The sequence below is a fragment of the Taeniopygia guttata genome, chromosome 2 (genome assembly GCF_048771995.1).
Source record: "Taeniopygia guttata chromosome 2, bTaeGut7.mat, whole genome shotgun sequence".
Taxonomy (NCBI): Eukaryota; Metazoa; Chordata; class Aves; order Passeriformes; family Estrildidae; genus Taeniopygia; species Taeniopygia guttata.
The window spans coordinates 102,704,345-102,731,335 of record NC_133026.1 but is presented as its reverse complement, the minus strand read 5'-3'; the positions used below and the strand labels follow the sequence as shown (position 1 = coordinate 102,731,335).

Below are 26,991 nucleotides of genomic sequence, written 5' to 3'. Positions count from 1 at the left end.
AACCCGATGCTCAGAATCCAGTCGCAGTTACTGCACTGAAATATTTGTGACACTTCACTGCCACCAAGAGCTTCAAAGGACATACTGTGCAATTTCCTTTTTGAAATAGGACTTTTTTCCAGCTTCAGGGGAGAAGACACTGACAGACAATGAAAAGATAATGCTATTTTGGTTGGAGTCATTATTTTGCTTTGCCACTTCAAATGTTCCCTCTCCCAGCCTGTTAAAACATTGTATTACACAGGGAAGAAACTGTTCCACTTCTGGGGTTTCCTCTGCATCTGTTTAATGTCAGTGGCTCTTACTTCCAGTGCAGAGATTGTTATGATTAAAGTGGATTAACACTTCCAGAAAGAGGCATCAAAAACACATTACTTGTAGAGGAGCAGAAATACCATTAGCAGGAATCAATTGTAGCAATATAAGTCAGAAGACAGGAAGGTTTTTACAGAAGTATATCAAGATGTTTGGTAGCAAATCCTACCCAAAATCAATAGGTGATCTATGAAAAGGATGCATACACCTTCACAACTTGCAGTATAAAGAACTCTCATCCTAATTACATATCCAACACCTCTTGCAAGACACCTGCCACCATAGCAGGCTGCAGCAGCAAAAGGGTGCACTCTTACTTTCCCTACCTAGTCTAGGTATGTCTTTTCTCCTCACTCACACACATGAGATGAAGGCCCAGACCTTGCCCCAGTGGTTCTGGTTCACCTCTCTGCTGCCAGCATTACCTCCAATTCCTCAAAAGGCAAAGGTGTGACAAAGCACTACAGCACCCTAAGAGCCCTTCACAGCTGCTGATCTCAAGTTTTGCTTTCCAAAGGCAACTGTCCTGTAGTGTAAGGCAGAGAGAGCAAAAACTTGTACAAAGCATCAGTTCTCAGATTCAAACCTCTCTGGATTCTTTTCAGCATATAACAAAACCAAAACCACAACACAACACTTCTGGTTCTTCCTAATCCTCTATTTGAATATGGGACCTTGTGTATGTCAAATAAGTATTTCAGTGAAAAGCATCATGCTCTTCACAATTTTTTTTATAATTGCAAGTAACACAGAAACAAAAATTCTGCTCTCTGGAATATATCATCATTTCCTGTGGTGATGGAGGATTTCCACCATGATTTGGAAACTGTATGGTACAGGACATAATAAATCATGTAGCCATATACCCTAATTATGCATTTCCAGAATAAGTAGAAATCATTTAAATGACAATTTCCCCTTCTAGGACTTTTTAAAAAATTGATTAATGCATTACAACTCTATCTGAGAATTTCCTTGCTTAAGCTGATATGAGCCTCATTTCTGCAGTCTAAGGTTTGGAATCATTCAGACAAATTCATATTGCAGATATTTTACAAACACAACAAGAGGAAACAACTTTGAACATTCCTTAATTAATCACACATCAAGTAATTATTAGTTGTGCAAGCAATAAGTGCAATAAGTCACAAAGTACATGAAACAACATCACCTTTTTTATATGTTAGAACAATGCCTTTCTAATAGAAAGTCACTGTTCCAGAAACTCACAAAGAACTTGGCCTTATCCTCAAGAGGCTTTAGGATTCAAATGCATGGGAAGAGCAGAGGAAGCAAGTAAAAAAAAAAGGAAGAGTTGTGGCCCAAAAGTATCAGATTTTTTAAACTTTTGTTCCAGGACTCACTTAGAAAAGGAGCATTTAAAGAAGAGATAAAGCCTAACAAAAGTAGGAACATAAGGGAAGCAACTAGGAAAAGAGGGGAATCAGCCCAGGGCACGGGAAGAGAGAAGCTCTTCTCAAAAAGGCAACCAACCCCACAGAAGAACCCCCCACGCAACCACCAGTGTTATGAGCACACTACTGGCAGCCACGGTACCTTTTCATTTCAATCTCTGCTTCCCATTGATCACAGTGCAGTTTTCCTTGGATTGCTTCTAAGTTTTATTCCCGATTCAGTTAGGACAGAAATACAGGCACATCCTGCACTCTTGTAGCTCTGGGTGGTAGAGAGGTGAGTGATCCCAGTTGGAGCCTGGTCTTCTGCACACCTGCTTGCCTTTCTTCACAGGTGGGTATAGAGCTATTTTGCTTATTAAGGAAAACCTTCTGAATGATTCAGTATAGACTTATTATAGAAATGCTGCAACAATGAAATTAAGTGCTTAAGCTATGCTTAATTAATATAAACCCACAGAGCACCTTTGTGCTCCTTATCTTTTCCTTCTTTGCTTTCCTGGGTGACAAAGTGATGGAGTGTACCAGGGATTACCAGATGGTGCAAAAAAGGGTGAACAAGTGTAGGCAAGTATGTGCACTGAGAGATGGATAGCACAGTAAATGCAGTAATGTCCAGAGTGTGATGCTGAAAATACTGTAGGGAAAACAAGTGCGAGCCTTGAGCTCTGAAGTGTGATTGTCTTACTTTCCAGAGAGGAGCAGAAAGCAATTTGCTGAGATTTGCTGTTCTAATAAAAAAGAGGTTGCACTTCAAATCTCTGGCTGCAGCATGCCCAGATGTTTAGCTTACAGGTAAGGAGCAGTTAAAATCTCTCAGGGTGGGTGCCACAAAGGTGTAAAGTAGATTGAGGTCTTTAGGATGCCTGAGTACCCAGGGGCTGCACTCCTGTGCTGTGCCTGCATCTGTATTTAACTGGTTCCCCAGGGATACCTCTGTATTCTCATTAGGACCTCAGGTGGCCTCTCCCAAAGTAGTGGGGAGAGTCTGTGATGGAAGGCAGGATGGGCAGCACTGCACAGCACTAGAGCAGCAACTGGAAAAGCATTAGTGAAGGCATGACAGGAAAAAATCGGAGTCAGAGCTGAGAAAAAAAGCACATGAAGTGGCAGCAGTGACTGCTCACGCAGGCTTATGTGTTTGGTAAGCAGGTGCAATGTAATGTGCATTATATCAGAGAGAAATGAGGCTTCATGAGGCCATCACTCTAACAAGAAAACTCTACTTGTCACATAAGCCGCTCATATTTTATTCAGGCTGAAATTGCAGCCTCAGAACGTGGTTACTTGCTGATAATTGGGCTGTGTCTTCAGCTGCTTTAAATCTGCATGATTCCACAAATTCCAGAACAGTTGTGCTGGTTTGAACCAGCTAAGTACCTGGCCCTGAACACTGACCAAAGAGGCATCCTGTACCTGCTGGATTTATGGACATGCTGTGTTAGCGTGGATGAGCTCCTCCTTACAAGTCACCCCTTTGTGTGGTCCTGGTGCTTGGAGCCTGGTCCCAGCTGGGCCATGCCTGTGCTGTAGAGTGTGCTTAGCTCCGGCCAGAATGCCCTGCTTGCCCCTGTGCCATGCAGAGAGGCAGGAATACTGCATCCTGATGCCCCACTGGATTCATCTGAGGCATATCCTCACTCTTGGGGCCCCCTGGTTCCCTCTGTGACCCTGTTCTCACCAGGCTGAGGAGCATCCCTGCCCAGCCCAAGTTGCACCAGTGCTGCAGTAGGAGCCAGCAGGCTGTGCAGCACTCCACTGTATGTCCATCTGGGTCTGGCCATTAGTAATTATAAGAGAGCCATTACATGTTGCATAAAAAATTGCAGTTTCCCTGGCTATTTTCATCTCAGGATCCTCTGTATAAATCCCTCTTGGTGCTGTGTCTCCTACAATGCCTATTTACTTTATAAAATGTGGCTTCTGCTCTAACTCAAAACCTAGGCTTTTTCTCTTGGCACAAGGAGGTTGAAAAGTGCACATTGCTTTTGAAATCTGTCTCTGAACATTTCTTTTAGCTGCAACCACCGATCACATCCCATAAACAGGCACATTTTTCAAAATAAGTTTTATATTTGTTGGTTCTAATCTAATTATTTATAGAAATGCCCTTTTCCTGTGATCCATAATCTTCTCAAATTTCAATAATTTCTTGCTGTGAAAAATGATTCACTCTAAGCTGACTGTATGGTGCTGGCTGCTTATTTGTTCATTGTGATGCATTTTTTATCCAGAAAACTAAGTCTGGAAATGATTCCTGGGTAACAGTTGCCCTGAAGAGCACTGCCAGTAGGCTAATCCAGTCTCCAAATGCCCAGGATCCTCCTGAAATTAACTGGAAGTGATTGCAGAAGTAAGAGCAAATGTCCTTAACAAATTCTGTCAAATATTTATTGCATCTATTTTCTCCTCATTGACAGATTATGTAACTGATGTTTCAAGGCATTTCCACCCATGAAATATTAGCTCTTTGAATTAAAAAAGTTAATGCTAGTGTTTGGATAGACCCACACAAGTTTAAATTTGCAGTCAAAATGATAACTGGAAAGCTTAAATGCTTTTGTGAATGCCTGTCAAACCTTCCTGGTCCCTGAAACCACAGACCAGGTTGCCTGTGGGACTACAGCTATAGTCTTTCCAGGGAAGGGGGTAAGTGCAAAGGAAAAGATGTCCTTGGGAAGGAAATTGGCCCCAATTTCGGTGAGCTGAAAGAGCCTCATTCAAGTCAAGTTTACTGCAGGACCACAGCATTGTGCAGACAGTCAGAAATTCCTCTCAGATTTTCTACAGTATATTTTAATAGTCCTTGTCAAGGTACTAGCTTGTAACCAGAGGGGTTTTGCCTTTGAAGGTAGATTTTTTTTTACCTTGGGGTGGAGAAAGAGGTATATTGTTTCCATTGAGAAAGATCAAACCCATTTATTTCAAAGTATGGAATTGTTTGTTACAAGAAATCACTCGGGCAATCCATATTGACAGGTTAATTATGATTCAACAAGTTTTTCATGGCACCCTAACATCAATGTTAATTTCTTTGGATAAGCTTTGTTACAAAATACTGAAGCACAGCGAATGGAAAACAAATCATTGCTGGAAGGGTTTGCTTTGTCCTGTGTCATCCTAATAGGTGACAAATGCAGCCTTTTGGGGAGCGTTAGATGCGCTGGGCTGGGAGCAGGGCAAGGTTTCTTCCTGTTGGATTGAGCTGGGTTACACGACCCCACCACCCCGCAAACTGCGGGAAGGAGCGCGGCAAGCCGGATGTGTTTTGGTCGATAATTGGACTCATTAGTGCAGCATGGTGAGTCGGCCTCCTGTTTACCTGCAGTAGCAGACTGCTAAATTTGTGTCATTTCTGATTCCTCCTCTCCACATCGCTGCTGCTCAGTGTAGACACTTTTTCCCGGGCAATTAGAGAACCTAAGACAGGAGCTGGAGTGAGATGGAAGACACTGTGTGTTAATTAGGGCTTTTTCAACTAATTGACCCAATCATGCAATGAGAATATCTGAGATTTGTTGTTTTTTCTATTTTCACCATTCAAATTTCTGAAGCAGTTTTACATCAAACCTACTTAAAACCTACCCTGGACATACAAAACTTCAATAATTAATGGTTTTTCTCTGTGGGAGTTTTGATGTGGAAAAAAGGACCCATTTATCAACTATATCTAAAATAGCTGAAAAATTCGACAGCAAAACAATAGTAGCACTGTTTTCTAAAATGAGGAATATGAACATATGAAAATATGTTCATGTGTTTTTCTGAAAATATACAGTGAAACAATGAATCTAACAAATTAAACATTCTAGTATTTTTACTGCAGAAAGAAAGAAAGAAAGAGAGAAAGAGAGAGAGAGAGAGAGAGAAAGAAAGAAAGAAAGAAAGAAAGAAAGAAAGAAAGAAAGAAAGAAAGAAAGAAAGAAAGAAAGAAAGAAAGAAAGAAAGAAAGAAAGAAAGAAAGAAAGAAAGAAAGAAAGAAAGAAAGAAAGAAAGAAAGAAAGAAAGAAAAAGAAAAAGGAAGAGAATTCCTGCTGTGCTTAATTTCCCTAATATAATCTCATAGATGGTCTTCACTGGTAACATCTTATTTCCTATTCAGCCTTTCAAGGTTTGCAGGGGTATTCAATGTTTGAATAAGCTACAAACCTTGTTTTGTACAGGCTTTATCTCAGCATCAGAACATGTATCTTTTGTCCAGGTACAATGATGATGCAGTACTTCCATGCTATGCCCTCTAAGTCCTGCCTCCATTGTCCGGAAAGCCATTAATTCTCACCATGCCCAGGGACGTGTGACTTCTGCCCTGGCAGTAAGGTTCTCCCATCAGTAGAAAGGGGACAGCCTTGTGTGAGCAGCCAGATCGAGCAGAGAGGCTGGAGAATTAACAGTCAGAATCAGTGGGTTTGCCAGCAGCTATTTAGATTAGATTAGAAAAGGTGTTAGGAGAGATTAGCTGGGGACAGGCTGGGAGATAGTGATAGGGGTCAGTGGGGACATTAGAGGGCACCCAGGGACAAGACTTTCTGGCCACTGGCATTCTCCAGTCTCAGGGGAAAGGTTGTGTCAGGTATTGCTCAGTGCCTCAGAGGCAGAGGTGATGGACACAGCCCCAAATGGCCATGCCCTGTGGCCTCTGGCTGAACACTACTGCTGCACTCCTGTCCCAAACTGTAAACTGTCCCTAAAAATCGGCTGGTCTGGCACCTTCAGGATCCTGAGGAAATTCACAACAGATCTGTGAAGACAAGGCAATGTTGAACACTTCCCTGGTGGGCTTGTGTTCTCTTGGCTTGTAAATTGAGATTTACAGAACAGGCAGCTTTCTGAGGACAATCTAATTTCCATCTGGATGTCCAACAAGAGATCATTACCTTCCACAGTGGCATTGTCTTCATCAAACAAGATGATTTTCACCATGAACATTGCCTGACTTGTCATCCTCTCCCTTAGCCCCTATTCCACATTGTTGGGGGTCTGCCCATGCTGCCATCCTACGGTTGCAATTCTGCCCCATCTGTGACTTCATCTGGATATAACTATCTTTCCTTGCTCTGCTGCTCTTCCATCTCTCACCTGGAGTTGTGGTAAATGACTTTGGAGGGGAGACACACTTGGCTTGTTTTTCTTGGTCCTTGTAGACAAATGGCTGTTGAAAAGAGTCCTCCATTTTTTTTATACTTTCCTGGAGGTAACATTCATCTGCTTCTTGATCCCAGATCCTCCCTCCACACATTCTCCTCCTGAGATCTTCACAACACCCCCAACAATTGCAGTAACCAGATTCCCACAGGGTGGGACAGGAGACTTGTGAGTTTGCAATTTTCCAGGCTGGCATCTGCAGTAGTTCAGGAGGCTTAATCCTTGCTCTGCATAATACACTCTTGTCTCAAAATCCATCTTTCCTCTAGTAATGTGGATGAGCGTCAGCAAAGGAGGACAAGGTGGTCTTCAAATTGAGAGACCAAGGTCAGCCAAGGTGGGAGAGGAATGACAGGTGGATAAAAGGCACTCTGCATGGAGGAGAAACCCCCATATCTTTAGGTTGCATGGTCTGGATAAAGATTCCTCACAACAGACCTCCTTGGAAAATAAGGCTCAGCAGACTGGGAAGTAAAATGCTTTAACAAATTCTGAAAATTGAAAATGTAGAGAGTAATTTTTAACAGCTTTGGCTCTGCCCTGAACATACAATGAATATAAATCCCAAGCGGACAAAGGTGATAACAGGAAAAATGTAAGACATGTCGTAAACTGCATTTGCTCTTTCAAAAAATGCCGATGCTGCAGTGAGCATCCAAAGGACTGTGAGTCACTTCGTTCAAGCATCTTCCCAGAATAAGGGGACACGCAGAAGCCAACAGCTGTGAAGCATCACTAGCAGCCCCATCACAGCAACTTGGTATCTCCACTCCTGTACATCTGATTTATTTGGACAAAAAATTGATTTCATGGAACTAAAAATTAATCAAAACACAGAACCAAATCAAGCGGGGGAAAAAGCCAAAGGCCAAATGAAACAAACATATAACTATACAAAATGAAAACGTTTTTTTTCCATGGGGTAGCTGGGCTGCTTACACCTAAACAACAACAGCACTTAGAAGAACAGGTTCAGAACGGGGGGGACAGTGAAGATTAAGTCTTCAAAGTAATAGAATTACAAAGCTTGAAAAGACAGTAAATTTTGCTGATGAGCCGCATATTTTTATTGTTGTTTTACCACTATAAATGAAATTTCTGACTTCATTGACAGCACAAGAGCTGCCGGGCTTGCTTTGATTCCCTTCACGTTTGTCGGGGGTGCTGCTGCGGTGGCGGCAGCGCGGCGGCAGGTGGCGCCATCGCACCGCCAGCGCGCAGGGACGGCAGCGCCGGCATCGCCCACCGCCCTGGCACCCACCTGGCACCCACCTGGCACAGACCTGACACCCCTGGCATCATCCCGGCACTGCCCTAGCAACCCCGGCTCTGCCAGGCACCCACCTGGCACCGACCTGGCACCCCCGGCACCGCACTGGCACCGTCAGCATGGTCTTGGCACCCCGGCATTGCCCTCCCATCCCTGGCAGCATCCTGGCACAGTCCTGGCACCGAGCTGCCATCACCTTCATATCACCCAGCATCGCCCTGGCATTGCTCTGACACTGCCCTGGCACCACTCTGGCATTGCTTTGCATCATTTCAGTGTTGCCCAGCATTGCCCAGCATCAGCTGGTACCAAGTCTGAACTGGCAGGGCATCACCTGGCAGCAGCCCAGCACTGCCCCAGCACTGCTTTGGCATTGCCTTGGCATCACTCCTGCTTTTCTCCAGCACAGACCAACAGATTCGGGGAGATTCTACAGGGCCTGATCATTTCCCTCCACATAATTAATACAAACACAATTTATTAAATGCATACATTGCTTTCCATTTTTAATCCAATGAATTATTCAGGATGAGTACTTTATTAGGCTGTTTGTCTTCTATCCTTCCCCCTTGGGCTGGGCCTCTCATATTTATCACCAGAGGGATGCAGCACAATCATTTTTGCAGAGAAATACTTGTCTGGAGACTGGTTCTAGGATTATGCTGCATGGGCAGGTTTTTAAATAAAGTTAAATTTTTCTTCTTCCAGAAATAGAGGTGTGGTACAAAAGTTTTGCGTTGCGAAGTTGCAACCCAGTTCACCACTCAGTGTTTCTAGAGCAATTCATTGGTGCTTCCTGTGACTTTTATCTTAGTGCATCCACATAAATCATGGGATCATTTAGATTCGAAAAGACCTCTCAGATCATCAATTCCAGGTGCACAGCCCAGCACTGCTCGGTCCACCTCTAAATCACGTCCCCAAGTGCCACACCTACAAGTCTTTAAAATCCCTCCAGTGGTGGTGACTCTACTCCTTCCTTGGGCAACCTGTTCCAGTGCTCAACAACCCTTTTTGTGAAGAATTTTTTTCCTGATATCCAATCTAAACATCCCCTAGAGCACCTTGAGGCCACTTCCTCTCATCCCAGCACTTGCTACCTGAGAGAAGAGACTGACACATACCCTGCTCACTGCACCCTCCTTTCAGGTTATAGAGAGTGATCAGGTTCCCCTGAGCCTCCTTTTTTGTCAGAATAAACAAGCCCAGCTCCCTCAGCTGCACTGTAACACTCGTGCTCCAGCCCCTCCACAATCTCCACTGCCCTTTTCTGGACACACACCAATCTATGAATAATAATGAAGTGTGCAAAATAACTACTTTCTTCCTGAACAAGTTGTTCTTGCTTTTCTAGCAAGTGGCTCTAAAATATCTGTTTCTGAATTAGGGAAAAATCCACCAGATCAGGAAACAGTTTGATGGGATACTTCTGTCAGCAGTGCTGGCGACAGCAAACATGGGCAGACCCAGCTGAACAGAGCTCAGTGGGCTTCTCTGTGAATTTCATCTGGCCTTCCTACACTTTGAGACACATTTCAAGAGCAACAAAAAAAAAAAAAAAAACCCAAAAACCAGAAGTATATTAGGAATTAAAATATATGCAACTGTTGATGTATTTTGACAGTTTCTCTGTCAGTTTGTTTTCTGTGTAAGTTCAGTATGTAGTTTCAACAGATTTATGAAACATGATTGCTTAAAGCCACTTGGCCACAACTCTTTCCCTGAAGAGAAAGACTTCTGAAATGCTTCTCAGGGTCATGATGGAAATAATTTTTAAGCAGAGGATTGTGAGGATTCCCATAGCAGAGCAGCCATAGAAGGAGCATCATCCTGCAACCTCTTGTTCATACAAATACTAGATTATTTCCAGAGGACCCCTTCCAACTAAACTATTCCTAGCTGTCTGTCCCCTTCCCAGTGCTCTGTTTTGCTGCTTCTGGGAGGTGTCATTCATTCTCTGTGCCTGTTGAAGTTCATGGGACCTGAATCTTCCAGTGCTGCCCTTTTGCAGAATGAGTCAAAGAACCCTACAGCTAAGAAAGTCTTGGAGAGCTATTTCCCAAAAGTGGTGTTGAAAACATCAGTTCTTTCAAGAGATCTCAAACAGCCCTTCTCAGCTGGGCTGCCCAAAAATGCCCACAGAGAACAGCTGAAGTGTCTGACACCTCAATGAGGAAGGACAAAACAAAACAAAAAGGTCCAAACACTAAAACTGAGTTTTGAAGGAAAGTGAGCTGGCCCAGCTTTATGTTTATGAAGCATTAAATAACCAGTGCCAGCCTTGTTTTTACAATACACCTCTCCTTAAGGAAAGTTAAATGTGCTCTCTAGCTTCTACAAAGAGATCAGCAAAGATTTATTATTTCTTTTAAACATACAGTAGAATGGTCTTGGTATGTATATAGTCAGTAACCCATAAAACCTTAAGGGGAATTATTGTCCCTGAGACACATTTCTGTCCTTGATGATTTAGTAGTAAAACTACAATCAGGCTTGGGACACATGGGATTATGAAAAAAAGATTTAAAACATTTTTTTAAAGTGCCTAATGACACAGACTCTTAAAACATTTTGAGAAAGGAATGCTGGAATCCTTTGAAGTGACTTTCAATTAAGGTTTTAAATGAATTAGGATGTTATTTCTGTGTAACAGCTAGACCATAAATTTAGTTTCTAATTAAATACCGTGTGAAAACTTCATGTCACACGTCACTGCTTGCAAATTTATTCGCTGTTGGATTTGACTGAAGTTACTTAGATGCTTTTTCTAATTCTCAGGGGCACAGCAGCTTCCCTCTGGGAAAACAAAGGAGACCTTCCATTGTGCTGTTCTATGGGAAAATAGCAGTTTCTTTACAATAATAACCCAACTCACAGACTTCTTTTGCAGTTCTGGTCAAGATTTCACTCTAATTTCTCTGTCATAGTCCCCCAAAGCCTGTCTCTTTTCTCTGAAGGAAGCCACCATGCCTGGTGCCACATTATTCCTCAAAGAGTTAATGAAATTCATTTTTACTTGACCATTTTCAGTCATATCATACTTTAAGAAAAATATGAACAGCTTTCACTATTTTGTTACAAAAGCTTAAGAGCAGATGATGTCAAGTGCTACTGGCAGCATTATGGGGCAATGTATTTTTAATAATTAGACAGTATTACAGGTATAACTATTTCTCTGAACATTATGCCTGATAGTTCTTTTGTCTCTGTCCTTTCTTACCCTTTATTTCTCAATCTCTTGAAGAATCTCCTCAATTTCTTCACCTAATTAAAATTAAAATACCATATTTCTGGCTGTAAAAATAACCCTACCCTTTTCATTTTTGTTCTCTCTTCACTGATTCCAAATGACACCAGTTCAAAGCAAAAAGTTATTGGACACTCAAACATTTTTCCCAAGGTAACCCTTAAATATTCCCAGCATTTAGCGATGACCATGTATAAGGTTAATAGTTCACTGTGACAAAAATAACATCAATTCCTTCATTTCCTTCATAATTTGGTGACAGTAGTCACCAGAGAATCACCCAAGGCTGTTTTTTGAGCTGTTTAGTTAAAAGAAATATATCTGTCTATGAGCCAAGCTGCTGTGGCTCTTTCCCCCGGGCCATCATTTTCAAGCCTTGTGACTGTGTGGCCAGCAACGTGAGTGCAGTGTGAGCAGGAGCATGGCACGGGGCGAGGGACAGGGCACAGCACAATCCCTGCCCTGCGTCTTGCAGCTCCCTGTTCAGGAGGAAATCACTGCCTTGAGATGGCATTGCAGAATCCCTTGCCCTGAAACACCAGCCAGCAGCCTTCTCCAGAGGTAACTTGGTGACACATTGCTAAGAAGCTCATGGAAGCATTGGTAGCACACATTACTTCCCTTGGGCTGAGCAATGCACTATGAACTCTACCCCGAATTTCTGGCTGAGGCACTCTTGCTGTCAAAGCCTGCAGGCTCTGGGACACTAAAAATCCAGGCACAAGTTTTTACTGCTGAACATTACACCATCCACTTGCTCTGCCTGGACCATTCAGAGGGGCTTTGCATTACATCTCACACTTTTTAATCTAAATCTTCTCATGAGTCTGTAGTTTAGGATTCCCCACATTAACCATATATAAAAAGTTTCAACAGTCACTGTCCTTCATCCTTGAAGCCAAGGAATAAAACTGCTCTTGTTGTTTTGACCTAAAAGCAACAAAGTACAGATGGTTGTTAATATTTAACTGTACCCTAATCTTTTTATTCATGAAGAATGTTTACCCATAATCTATGAGGGTGAGAGATGCCTGAAATAATCAGGAATTGGAAACTGTCCTGTACTTTATGTTTAAACAACTGAGCTGGAAACAGAAGTGTTCTCCGTCCCTGCCATGGAATAATGTTGGAAGTGTGTAGTAGACACTGGTCTGGATAATCAAGCATCCAGAAACAGGCCTTTGGTTTAGAGATGCTGTAGGCAAATATAATCTCAAAAAACCCTCAACTGGAGCCTGACCATGCTTAGACTGCGATGTAGAGCCTAACAAAAAGTCTACATAAGTGCCTGAAGAAATTAGTGCAGTCTAAATTCTACCAGTCTTACTAACAGGTATTTTTCCTCCCTCACAGGCTTCATTATTTTCCTCCTTTTTTTTTAAATTTCATTTTTATATGAACATAAACCAAAATTTCAAATTTGTTGACTGATTGTGTATTTGATTTGCCATCTCTCCAAGGTCCTGATTGTCATAGTATGCGAGGCCAAAATTTTGTGAGTTCAGACCACATTAAAATGTCAGAAGTCAGATAAAATACAGGCTCTCAAAATGCAAATGACAAATGGAATCACTAGCAGACTCATAAGTGAGATGAAGAAATTTTATTACCAGAAAACACCATTACCAGGTTCCATTAAAAGAAATGTTCAAAAGAAGGCTTTTCTAAATGCATGTCTAAAAAGCTTTCAGAGCAACAGAAATGGGAAGGTGAAGGTGGCTGTCTGCTTTTATTTAGATTTAACAAAGGTCTAGCAAATAGAGAAATTAGGCTCTTGCAAAGTCTGTGAAAACAGCTAGCTGCACAGGCCATTTTGGGGAGTCTGCAGTGGGAGCTCCTACATTACTAGACACTGGAGGATCCACTTAGAAGAGAGTTTTGTCTAGATGCCATTATTAAGGAAAACACGTTTTGTTGTTGTTGGGGTTTTGCTGTTGTCTGGTTTGTTTTGCTTGTTTGTTTTTGATTTTTAATACATCAGCCATAAGGCTCCAACTGTGAAGCCTGCTCTATTTAGCATTATGCCTTCAGAACAAGTTTTACTTTCTAGCTTTACAATAGTTCATTGCTCCAGAATTTTTCCCCTAGATAACTTCTGAGAAGTCATTTTTCTGGCCAGCATTTTAGAGGAAATTATTTTACTTTTCAGGGCAATGCAGTGGCTTTGTTGCCACCCAGTGAAAGTCACAGAAATTCAGGTTCCAGCTATACAAAATCCACTATGTAAATGACTGCTCAAACGTTTCTCTTGCTATTTCTGAAAGGACTCAGTTTCTACTAGAAATAATGCAAGTACACGAATCTGCTTATTGACTACACTCCTGCTCACTTTTTCTTGAGGCCAAGTCTTTCCTGTGATGATATATACCCCATGCTTGGGTACAAAATTTCCACTAACCACAGGGTGGTCTCCTCCATCTTTATCATGGAAAGCCCTCTCTCGCCATAGGCTCCAACAAATCCATCTTCTTCTGTTTCCAAGAGGAAGAAGAAAAACCCCTCTTTCCCTCATCCTCTGTGTACATCATATATCAGAATTAGAAAAAGGGTTATTCAAAAGAGTTAGCCCAGTGGTGTCAAAATAATAGAAATAATTTGATTGTCTGTTCGGAAAGAATTTTCATCTGGAAGATTTATGATCTTTTATCTACAGAAGACATTAATAATACTCAGAATTGTGCTAAATGTACAAAATTAAAATGATGATTTGAAGTATCCAGTGGTATTTTAATATGCAGTGGCAAGAAGTGGAAAAGGTGCGTTGATGTGGAAAATTCTTAATTAACATTTAAGTAAGTATCCTCTGTCTACCTCCTCCTCAGCTTGCAGTGAAAGATTTTAATATTCTCATATATTCTCTGCACTATAAATCTTCAGTTCTACATCAGGGAGTGTCATGTATGATTAACAGTTTCTTATTATAAATTGTGATGGGTACTATTGAGCTGCTTACCAATAGGATACTTGCCTCTGACTTGGAATGAATATGATTAAAGCTGTTAGTCCTCTGTCGATAAAGGAAGTGCCTTCCCAGTTTCAGTAACTGAGCACAGTCATTGCCATCATTATCCTTAAATGTCAAATTCATTACCTCACCTCCAGAGCAGTCAACCTAAAATGTTATTTAATATGGTTCTTAAACATCAAAATTATTTCATTTTATTTTGAGGGAACTTGCAAGCACCTTCTCTGTTTGTCAGGTGATGAAAAGAAGTATCAAATACTACTGAAAATCTGTGTTTTCCTCATTGGCTTTCTATGCTAGCATGGCTCTGACTGATCTGATCTGTAAATACAACAGTAGGTGAAAAATAAAAGTGAAAGATATTCCTGCAAGGCTGAGGGGCACCCACCACCTAATTGAGTTGATGTTGGTTTATTTATTTTCTTTTCCTGTGTAAAGTAAAGGAACCCATGGCTGTTGATCAGGATTGCTACCTGTAGCTGTGTTCCATTAAAAAGCCTTTTACTACCTTTCCCAGATTTGCAGCCCATCCTACATTTTCTAGAAGAGACAATTACAGGTTCCAGAGGTGCAACCAAGGGCATATAGAACATTCTGGGGTTGTTGGAGCAGACTGGCAAAGATGGGAGGCTGAACTGCAGCTGCCAAAGAGGCACGAGATAACTCATACCACTCCTGTCTCTTCTCAGTTGGATACTCCACAGGAATCAGAGACAGCTGGTTTAGAGTCTGGAAGAGTGGTTGAAGTCCTCTGTAAAAAAAAAAAAAAAAAAAAAAAAAAAAAAAATAGCCTTAGAAATAATGGTAGGGAAGTCAGTCAAAGAACAAAGAATCACAGGAAATCATCTTCTTTCAGGATAGTCAATTTTTGAATCTAATATTCACACAAACTCATCTAAAATGTTTTATTTTCAAGACCCTGGACTGTACTGTAAAAACACACTCAGAGTAAGCAGAAAAAAACCCAAATTTGCCATGTTCATAGATAAAGGAAAGTAATTTATAACAGAGGTTAATTTAGGGATGATTAATGACCAATTGATGTGTGTGTTGTGCTCAGAGAAGCTATAAACTTTTCAAAACCTCAGCTATTGCCTCATTGGTGGTGAGAAGCTCAACATGAGCCAGCCATGCACCTTCACAGACCATAAACACAACCATATCCTGAGCTACATCAAAAGAAATGTTGCCAGGAGGTCAAGGGAGGTGATTCTGCCCCTCTACTCCAATCTTGTGAGAGCCCACCTGGAAGTCTTTATCCACCTTTGGCATCCCCAGCACAGGGAAGATATGGAACTGCTGGATTCAGTCCAGAGAAATGCCATAAAGGGGGTTAGAGAATTGAAGCACCATTCCTATGAGGACATGCTGAGAGACCTAGGGTTGTTCTTCTTGGAGAATAGATGGATCCATGAAGTCCTTGGAAGGCCTTAGAACATCTTCAAGTGCCCAAAAGGGCCTACAGAAGAGCTGGAGAGGGACTTTTGATAAGAGCATGTAGTGATACAACAGGGGAAAATGTCTTTAAACTGAAATAGACTAGATCTGGATTAGATATTTGGAAGAAATTCTTCACTGTGAGGGTAGTGAGGCACAGGAACAGGTTGCCCAGAGAAGCTGTGAATGCCCCATCCTGGGAAGTGTTCAAGCCTGGGCTAGATAGGGCTTTGAACAATCTGGTCTAGTGGAAAGTTCCCCTGCCCATGGTAGGAGGCTTGTACTAGGTTGCCTTTAAAGGTCCTTTCCAACCCAAACCATTCTCTAATCCTATGATACAGCATTAAAAATAATTTAAATTTTGAGAAAATATTTTGTTTTTAATATTTGGACTGAAAAACACTGAAGGGAGGGCCTCTGAAAATGGCCCATGAGCTGCCAGTGACAGCTACATTGTCAGATCGAAAAAGTGCTTGGGGTAGAAGCAGTGCTCTTGGATCCATATTTGCAGGTCTCTTTTCATCTCAGGAAGTGCTTCAGAACATGCCAAGACTGTGAAGACACCCAAGGCTGAAGAGCAGGAGCTTGGTTGCATCAGCCAAGTGGGCCAGCCAAACCAGATGCTGCTCCATGGGGTTGTTCTTCCTTCACCCCCATGTGCAGCTTGCTCTGCAGCATGCAGCAGCAGCCTTTCACCACCCTTGTAACTGGTGCGCTAATGGTGCCATTTTGAACAGCTCCAAAATAAACCAGACTGTAGCCACATTGAAAAAAATTATATAATATGACTGTGTCTGAAACCTGACTACAATCTAATTTCTTTAACGGTTGCCTGATAACTATATCACAAGAAACAGGTCTGCAGCAGCAGGGATTTATTCCACTTCCTCTCTTTTCTCAGGGAATAACCTTAGAAAAACTTTCAAATTGATGGTAATTTGCAAAGGCCAGACAAAATAAATCTTTAATAAAAAGGTTTGCCCCAAAAAGGAGCAGGCTATTTAAAGAGTTTAGGCCTCCAAATGGTCATCCTGTGTGCTCTCTATAATTTAATACTGGGGATCATGGCTAACTTCATTAAGAAGATGACAGTGAAATTGAGATAAATCATCCTTTGGTGAGGGGGGGACCAACACAGAGAAAATTACAACCAGCAGGACAAATAGGTTATACTATCACACAGGTAATTTAATTCCCCTTTCATGTTAGAATGAATTTCATTAAGAGAAAATATGTATTTTACATTGAAGCCAACGACATTGTGAAATTAGACACATTGTATGATTCACACAAGACGCTGGACTATTCTTAGGTTTAGTTCTTGATTATTTTCCTACTCATTGAGTAGGAGCTTTCAAATTTTTTGTAGTAACTTTAGAGTTGAAAACGTCACTATATTGATTTTTGCATCTTTACTAACTAATATCTTTACTAACTCTGTACCTCAATCTCAGAGTTGTTACTTCTACAATTAGCTTGTGTTAAGTTTGAAAAAAAATTCACTATGAAAATATGTCTGTTCTCTACTATCTCCTAATACTCATGCTAGGCAAATACTTTTGAAGACTTTCCATGTGGCTCGGTTCTTGGTGGCCAGAAAAAACCCAATATTAAGAGGTTTAATCAATTTCATAGAGCTTTAGTTCTGTCTTGTAACTGCTGTCTGTTTGAGGTTTCTTTCCCCTGCAAGAAATATCAGTGATTCCTATAAAGACTTTTCCTCCAGAAAGTTAAGTCACTTTTTTTATTAAATGCGTTCAGCATAAACCGTACATTTTAATAACAATATTTTCTATATTTTGATTAACATTGCACTGAACAACATTAAATTCTTTCTATTTAAAAATAATTTTAAATTAAATAATTTAATTTTTTTTCAGGCTTTGTAATAGTAGCTTCTCAACACCAGCCCTCCATTGCATTTCATCTGTTTATGTCTATTCCTTTTCAAAAGCAGAGTGCTTGATGCTCAGGGAAAGCCTGCCCTGGCTCTGCCATTCTTTTATCACATTTTTGGGCTGTTGGTGTTGCACATCTACAGGACTGTTTCCATTCCATATTTTGGACATGGCCTGGGAGTGATAGGACTGGGTTGTTTTTGGCTGGGCCCAGCCCTTTTGCTGTCATCTTGTCCCCTCTGCACTTCCCATGGGTTACTTGTCCCTTCTGGATGGGAGTCTTAGTGGGGGTACAAGTTTTGACTATGGATAAACACTGATCATCACAAGACAGTGCCCCATTAGTCATTTCCCAGTGCATCATGCAATGCTATTTCACACAACAACTTCCTGACAGCCTACACTTTCGGACTATAAACACAGCTTTAGAAAATGAAGAGTTTGGTCAGTACAGCTAAGGAGGACACACACCAAAATGAGTTCTACTTGTTCAGTCCTACTTATGGATTCTGTCATGTTGAATTTACTAATTTCCTAAAACAAAGTTTATATTTCAGCATAAAATACTGTAATGTAAGACTGAATGAAACCCAAGAGCCTTGTCTGGACTAGGAAATTTTAATAGTTTTATCCCATTTGCATTGAGTTAGAATACATTTCCTTTAGTACAGGGCACAGGAAAATATTCTTTTCATAATTGATTGATTTAAAAGGGTTCTGCTCTACATCACCAAAGGGGAATAGTACAGACCTGTTGTGGCAGACAACCTGATTTTGAAATAAGAGCACTAAACATTAACATCTGCAGTAACTGACTTGTCACATCATCTACATGAAAAAGACTTGAACAGTTACTTATAATCAGAATTGCAGAGTGGAGAATCACTGCCTATGTCTGACTGGTTCCTTGCAGATGGCTGCTAATGTTAAAATTGCCATCACCAGCTGCGATAGATCTCTTGGCTCTCTCTCATGGCCATCTCCCTGGGCCACGAGCTGGCCTTTGCTTTACTTGGGCAGGGAGGAGGTGGCTGGTCCTCCCCTGGCTCATGCATGGGGGAGAGTCTGTGGAGAGCCAGTCGCCCAGAATGACATCTGTGTCCAGATGGCTTTTTAATATCTCCTGGGATGGTGACTTCACAATCTCTCTGGGCAACCCGTGCCAGTGCCTGGTTACCTTCACAGTGAAATGCACACAGCAAAATTAAATCATCACGGAATTAAAAAAAAAAAATAATTTAAAAAAAAAATTTAAAAGTCTGAAAAATTGCTGGGAAGGTTTCTAAACTATTCTGAGGATGGGAACGGCTGTGTCTAGGGTGGCACCGCCACAAGAGCTCCTTAAAATTTCCATGCAGAGCTACCAGTCATTCAAAAATGCATGAGACCTCTCAGGGGGCTTCCATGATACAGCGTGGCACAACACAGCAGAGTGCAGTGCCACCTGCATGGATGAGGAAGGTGCAGGGCTCCATGATGGGAGCCCTGGGAAAGGCTCACAAGGGAAAAGTAGTACTTTTGAAGGAAAACCATATTGAAAACTAAATTGAAAACCTCTGCCAGAAAGCTCTCTGAGACGTTGACCTTTTTTGGACTGCTTCACTGTAAACATGGATGAAATAGCCTTTTTCTTCTAGCATGCACAAAAAAAAGAGCTATGTAGAATGTTAAAAACCCAATTTTTTATATTGCTTGTATCTCTTTGTAGAAAGGAATTCAAGACTTCTTTAGCAAAAGCGTATATTCCTCTGATGCCACAAATCACAGAAATATAAAATATTCCTAAGAGTTATTAAAACATTTATAAGAGTTGGGAATATTTACAAATTTAGAGAATGACTACAGTAATTTAACTATGGCAAACCCAGCATCAGTGACTAATAAGGAAAGAATTTTCATGGGAAAATATGGTGTCATCATTTGAATTTGCAGTCATTTTCCAACTGTTTCAGACTGTAAGTGATGTTTCGCTTAAATGTTCAGAAATCCTGAAGCATATCTTCACTGAGTGGTTACTTTTGCATTTGTAGCTAAAGAATGTTAACAAGTTTTCTATGTTCCTGGGTATTTCTGTCAGTGCATCAGGTAAAAAATGTATAGTTGCAATTTGTATTTTATGCATTAAAAGGATTGAGAGTATTCTTCATTGAATAAATAAATAATGCTACTATTTCTTTTACAATAAGAGAAGTTACTCTAAACGTTAAGACAAATCAGAGCCTGTATTTGCTGCAGCAGATAATGTAATGCATTCTTTGAAGAGTGAGCTTCAACAAAGATTAATTACAAGTTTTTTGGTTGTAGATACATCTTTTGGCAAAAACTCATAATTGCAATGGAGAAGAAAAAGAGAGAAGTGTAATTCGTTTTTGTATCTTGTTACTAGAAAAAAAAATTGAATCCAGCTACTGTTTCTGGTTTGTCTGTGTGTCTTACAATGTTTTAAGAATTATTGAAACCTGATAAAAGCAAGAAATACCATGTTTATATGAAGAATAGTGTATGCAGTGAATGATTTCCTATATTTTAGTGAAGAATCATTCTCTCCTTTTTAATGTGTGAATTTACTCTCCTTTTCTCTCCTTTTAAATGTGTGAATTTTGATTTTTCCTTTCTTTTGTTAAAGTACCTATGGAGACAATATTTACCTTTTGTAAATATTTGCTTAGATATTACAATATCTAATAATAATTACAATATCTAACAATATTGTAAATATTTGCTTAAATATTATTTCTGTCTAGGTATCAAATAAAGTGTTCTCCTGTAATTTATGTAAAGAATTCAAAACCTTCAAGAAAACCCCCTAATCTCCAAAAGCCCAGGTATACTGAGATATCTTAAAATGAAGACCTGTTTCAAATAAGCCCTAGAGTAATCAAGCTATATATAATGTGTGTAGCTCACGCATGCTCGGGAGAACTGCTTTTTCCTTAAAGCATCCCTCAAAATTGAGGCTTTCCCACTATTTTGCCTGGAAACTCCATATTTGAGCAGGAAAGGGTGTCACATCCCGAGACCCTTCTGTCAGGTTTCGTTGCATGGGCCAACAGATACCAAAGATCTCAGGAGGGACAAGTCCTGACAGCTAATGCGAGCGTGTAAACCTCGCTTTCTCAGGAAGTCAGGCAAAGAAAGCTTCACCACTGACCCCAGATGATCACATAGATGGGTAACTTGGGTTCAGCTGAGCTCATTGTGCATTGTTGCATAAGGTCTGTTGCCAAGATATGGACTGCAATTTGTACAATGTGAAAGCGGCAGTTGCAGCTTTGAAGCCAGTGTTGGAAGTGTAATTGGATAAAATCCAGACTTCTTTCAAGATGGTGAGAATCCTGTCAGGATTTTTAAGAGATTGGGTTCATTTACTGTAACTGGCTTCAGAAATAAAGGCAACCATGAATAATATTTTCTCAGCTCCCAGGAGAAATGTTCTATTGCTCATTCAAATTATTGATTTATTTACATGACTCTTCTAAGGTAATTTTAGAAACAGGTAGACTGCAGAGTTCAAAATGGGAATGAGCTAGAGCCAGTGCCCTTCCAGGTGCTGTTCTTACAGGAACATCATGTACCTTTAATGCAATTAAAATATACGCACGTACAATTTCTAAACCCCAGCTGGAGCCTTTGGCTTTTCTTCTTGATCTGCCCTGAGTGATGCATAATGGCTAACTTGGCAGGCTGCCTTTTTTGCACAGAGACAGGTAGAGCTAGTGTGTGAAAAGAGATGACTTATAAAATCCCTTATCCCATTTGCTAGAGAAAAAAATTCTCCCTATCATCGATTTATGACTAGGAGGCTCAGTTGAGAATATATGTTAAACCAAGAAGCTGCTCATAAGAGATTTTAGAACCTCTATGGGTGATAGAGCGTAAGATCTTAAGAAGTTCATTTAGAGTACCAGGAAAGTTGCCTGTCAAAAGTAGAGCCTACTAAATATTTATCAGCTGCTCCTGTTCTGGCACGTTCCAGAAAACACCCTTAGAAATCTTTGTGTTTTGAAGTTACTAATGGCTTCTGAATCTACCCATGTACCAACTCTAAGCACAAAAGTGCAGCTGCCCTCTCACCCCTTGATTTCTTTCAGCTCCAGCCAGAACAAGTTTTCTTTGTTTCCAGATAACTTAATGGTTTCCCCTTAACAGCAAAAGACTTTTTATAAAAGACAAAGAGTGGCACCAACCTGTCTCTCTCTCCCACAGATACAAGCAGAAAATTAGTCAGAAAACCACCAACAATGAGGAGCAGTGTGCAAGACTTTTGGGATGGAGTTGACTGTGAAAACAATTCTGACAGTCTGACCTGTACGTTTAGTTATGGGTTTCATGTCAAATCACATGCTTTCTGCTTTCATGCATTAACCCTAACACCCAAAAAATTAATGGGGGTGTGATTTGAACTATCACTGAGTGTTTACAGCAAAATTACTGTATTTGGGGTTTGGGGCTCTTTTTCCATGGATAATGCACACATAAAGCAGGCAAGAAAGACTGAGTAGTGAGGATCTATTCTGGTCTGGGCAAGTTTCTGGTGGTAAATAATTTATTTTCCCAAAAGAGACTGCTGTTTCATTTACCCCAAAACATACCATGATTTATGTCATAAAGGAATTTGTAGGGCGCATCCGTAGGAAAATGGTTTCCTCAGAACACCTCTGTAGATCTAGTGTCCCCTCCGAGTTTGGACTGGTGTTTTCAAGGGTCTTCTGTGTCCATTTATGGCCTTTTATCCTGTTCCTTTCAGTGTTGGTGGTCTGGTGGTGTCCTTTTATATTTTGATAAGGAAGAAAATGTAACAGAGGAGGCCAGGGCCCCCAGACCTGTCGCTTCATTACTGCATGCTGGAAAGACTGGGTAGAAAATAGGGGTTTTAGCTCTGCTTTTGTGTAGCTAGGCCAAAACCATGGCTTCATCATGTCCCTTTATAACCCTGTTGTTCTCCATGTGACTTCACTGTTGGAGTCTCAGTCCAACATAGAGGCAAAATGACAACAGGAGAGACACAGTATAGTCTAATACCCAAAGCGACAGTGACAAAACAAAGAGGATTTGTCTGTCTCTTGTAGGTGTCTGCAACTGTACACTGAAGCCTTAGGCTAATGTGTTGTTCCTCTAGAGAGGCATGCTGAGAGGAAAATGGGTTTCTTTTGGCCTTCTGCAGAGCATTTGGCATCTCCCTGCATGATGACACATTTGTTGTCACCAACAACATAAAAATTCCTATGTGAAAGTATTTTTTGCCTTTGTAGATATGGGTGCTTGAGTGAAATTAAGTCATCACAAAATAATAAGGAACATGGCAATTACCAGCAGACTCATTTGTTGAGCCTCAGCAGTGGAGGAAACAGTCATCTGGGCACCCTAATGAAATGTGACAGACGTTCAGAGAGCGAGGGCTGATATTTCCTGACAGCATCACCATCTGCACTCTGAAAGCTGTAGTATCCGGACATCATAATCTGATGTTTATTATTGTGCCTCCACGTTGCAGGGCTCGCAGATCCTGGACTTATATGTCGTCAGCTTCGTGTGCAGTCCCCTCACCTCAGCTAGATCCTAAACCTCAGTCTCTCACCATGCTCCCTAGTTGGATGTTTAGCTTTCCAAATAATCTTGTCAATAGCCCCAGATGTAGATATTTGAAAGGGGTGGGGGGGAAAAAAAGGAAAGAAAAAAAAGTCTTCTAGCCTGCCAGCAGGCAAAATAGATGTTAACCCAATTCCTACCAGGGCAGATGGAGTTGTATAATCTGATTTCCAGGAGTAAGGGATTTTTTTCAAGGAAGTAATGTTTTAGTATAGACGATTTTGCATCAGTTTTCACAGCTTCAAATTTCAAATGGCAGTGGTTTTATGATCCTACTTCTGCACACAGCACAGGCACAGGGAAAATTGTTAAAGAATGAAAGATTAAAAAAAAAAACCAAACCCAGAGGGTTTTGCCTAAATCGAGGAAAAATATGTTGCCACAGATATACTGGAATACATAGATTAAAACAGAGACTACAGGACTAAACCAATCCTTTTTCTTTCCAAGCATTTTTTCAGATAAAAAAGATTTTAAAAATGACCTTGAGAGAAAAAAGTATGGCCTAATTAAAGAAAAAATAAGTAGAGAAAAAACCCAAAATAACCAAACAGTGGGGGTTAACTTTACCCTGCATAAATAAGTATTTCCTTAAGTTATAAGGAAGAGGAGGAAAGTCGGAAGGCACAAGTCATCTTACAAAAGCAGTGGTCAAGTAACTGCTTTGGCCTTGATGAAAATGTGCTTTTTTGAGGTTACTTACCCTGAAGAGTGGCCTTGAATTTCCAACTTGCTTGAAATGTTTGCTAGTGTACTCTGTTTGTTTTCCTGCCTGGTAGGGAGGTAGTGAACATGGGACACTCAAGGTCTTAATTTTTTCTCTTTTAAATGAAACAAAACTGAACAAAAGAGCAACACAGTCCCCCAGAAGGAGGGTCTTGTTTCCCTTCTCTGTCTCATGGACGAGTACTGCTATCCTGATCATGTGAAAGCCCAGGGTCTTCTGCAAAGTGTTATTCCTAGAGCCGGGCTTGAGACGTTGCTTTCTCGTACACTCAGCTCCTCTGAGCAAGTGATGAACAAGCTGTCACCTGACACAGGCACTGATCTTTGAAGCCACCTTTAGCAGCCAGAAGGAAGAGTTTACATGCCTCCTGAACTGAAACAGCTCAACACTTGGTTGCATCCCAGTGTCTCAAGTGCTGAGAAAAAATGGAGAATTCAAGCCTTGTGTTCCTCCAGCTGATTACCAGAAGGAGGTATGCCCTGGGTTTGATTTCACAGAATCACAGAATCCTTTAAGTTGGAAAAAACCTCTGAGATTATCGAGTTCAATCTTTGACCGATCAGCTTGTAACTAGTCCATGTTAATTGGACTGTTAATGTCAATGTTTCTTGACCCTGAAAAGCTATAAAATTGAGAATGATGTGGGGATACACTTGGTTCTTGCATCACTGGTATTTCAGATATCCCTTTTTTGTGAGTCTCCTAATTTGACTGATTTCTGGAAATGAATATATAAAAATAAAGAAACGTGAGGTGAAGAGAAGAGCCACAAAAGCAGCTCAGGACTGAGAGGGTCATTGGTAAAAACAGTGCAGCTCTGACACTCCCTGCAGGTCTCAGTGATCAAAACAGAGGCAAACAAGACTCCCCATTCCTGCCTATAGATTTAGCAAGTGTAATGTTCAGTAAAACGAAGTAGTTACATAAAAGTATCTATGATTCTGGGAAATACGATGGGAAGAATTACAAGATCTGAAAAGTTTTACTACATATACAAACTTTTTCAGCTGGTGGAGTACCAAGAAAACTATTAGATCCTTAGCAATGTAGATACTAGACCTGAAAGTCTGCTCTTGTACTATAGGGGATAAAAACCAAATCATGTATGTCATCAGCTGAAGTCAGCTGCGTCTAATAAACAGTGACAAGTCAGGGCAAACTCTGTTCCTGGAGCAGCTTTTCCTTGGAAGGAAATATTGAAGATCACTTGGCTAAACTTTATGGGTAAACCATCAGCCAGTGATAGCAAGGAAGCATTGGCTAACTGAGTTGTCCTCCTTGGAAATAAACACATACAGGGAGATGTGGAAAAGGGCCAATATCTCTCCAATGAGGCAAAGAAGATTTATTATATTCACTCTCCCATTTCTGGAGGCAGATGGCTTCTACAGTTAGTCTTGTAACTGAGGATTTTTAGAATGAGCTGCTTCATGGGAAAGAAATGAGGGGCAACAGCATTAGTAGGAATTATGTTTACTAAGCAAACATAAGGCAAGGGCATCTACTGTAGCAACTGAATACAGGAGCTAAACCTTCTGGGATTCACATGCACACAGAAGAGCAGCTAATTCTCTCCATCGGGCAGGAGCAAATCTGCCACCTTGCCAAAAGACATAAATCAAAATCCTCCACAGACACATGGAGGTAGCATTTAAATCTTCAGAACAATACAATAATACTCATTTTCCACCTCATATCATAAAGCAAGCAATTACAGACTTCACTAGCTGGTGTTTCTAAATGGGGTTCAACTCTCAAAGCACACATGGAATATTTTCCTTAAAACTATCAGGAGTGTGTTACTCTAACATTTTAGAATCAGCCTAGAATAGTTGGGTTCAGTTTCCAGCCTATGTAAGAGTTAATTTTTCTCTATTTCTGTGGAAGTTCTAAATTGAACTACTGTCATGGTGCGTGTGAATGATTCATGATGATTTGCCCCATGTGGTCTTCTGCTAGAGGCAACTGAGGGAGAAAAAAGCAAGCCACAAAAATGCCAACACAAGTCCCACAAAAACTCCCTTTTCTTTAGAACATCATTTGTTGTTACTAATCTTTAGTGAAAGAAAAGACGAAAACCACACCAAAATGGAACATGTAGCACCACAGAGGTTCTAATGAAACCCAAACTATAAATGTGAACTATTGTTGTTTTAGTATTAAAACTAGCAAGCTCATATAACAAAATCCAAATAGGAAGTCACTGGAGGAAAAATGATGCGAAAAGAAAAGCTGCTTATGTTAATTAAACAAAGAAAATCTGCCTGTTAGACAAGAACAGCTTAGAAGAAAATGAATTTAAAATATGTATCTATTTCTTGGTGTTCCCTGAGCACACAGATAATATATGTGCTCACCCATTCAGTCTTAGGGATTAAAGAAATCACTGGGCATATTGACTAAATCCAGGGAAGATAATCTTTAAAAACAGAAGTTCACAACCTGTTGTTATGAATGAAGTTCTGGAAGCAAAGAATAGAGATCTTGCTTGTACTTGTTTTGAACAGCAGGACATATCACAAATTAAAAACCTATTCCCCAAAAAGGGAAAAAGATTCTGCCAGACCATACCATGTAGCACCAATGGCTAATGAAGAGAAAACCCACTTATCAGGCTCCATTAATACTGCTGCTCACTCCTTACTGAAGCAGTGAAGAAGACATTTACCAGTAGTTCTGGTTCTCCCCCCAACTCCCACAAACTGTTTTGGCAACTTGATCCCTGTGTTGCAGGAACCCATTGCAAAAAATTACGTTATGTCGAGTCAGGTTTTCATTAATTTAATTTCTTCTAAGACCTGAGTGGATAACCAAGGGAATGGGTGAATCCCATATACTTTCAAGAATTAATTTTACTTCCTTTTATATTTTCCACTAATTGAAATTAACTTTTCTTTTTTTTTTTTTTAGAAAAGCCTTCAGTAATGACACATTAACTGTGTATTTGACATAGGCACACACTTAAAGAACAACGGCAGCATATTTC

At 40.6% G+C, this 26,991-nt stretch overlaps 1 protein-coding gene across 6 annotated transcripts in view; it reads right to left on the bottom strand.

The window, feature by feature from the left end:
• Positions 1 to 1,846: 1,846 nt before the first annotated feature.
• AKAIN1 (A-kinase anchor inhibitor 1) overlaps positions 1,847 to 26,991 on the bottom strand; it is a 44,812-nt gene continuing 19,667 nt past the window's right edge. For 4 of the 6 annotated variants that reach the window (XR_012054092.1, XM_030266037.4, XM_072924532.1 and 1 more), the window contains one exon: positions 12,976 to 15,105. Coding sequence is in view for 5 of the 6 variants with exons in the window: in XM_030266037.4 (XP_030121897.2) it covers positions 14,895 to 15,105 (211 nt within the window). In the remaining variant the exon portion in view is untranslated. Of the gene's footprint in view, positions 2,077 to 12,975; positions 15,106 to 26,991 lie in introns of those variants that run through there. The other 2 variants (XM_072924533.1, XM_072924535.1) reach the window with 2 other exon arrangements.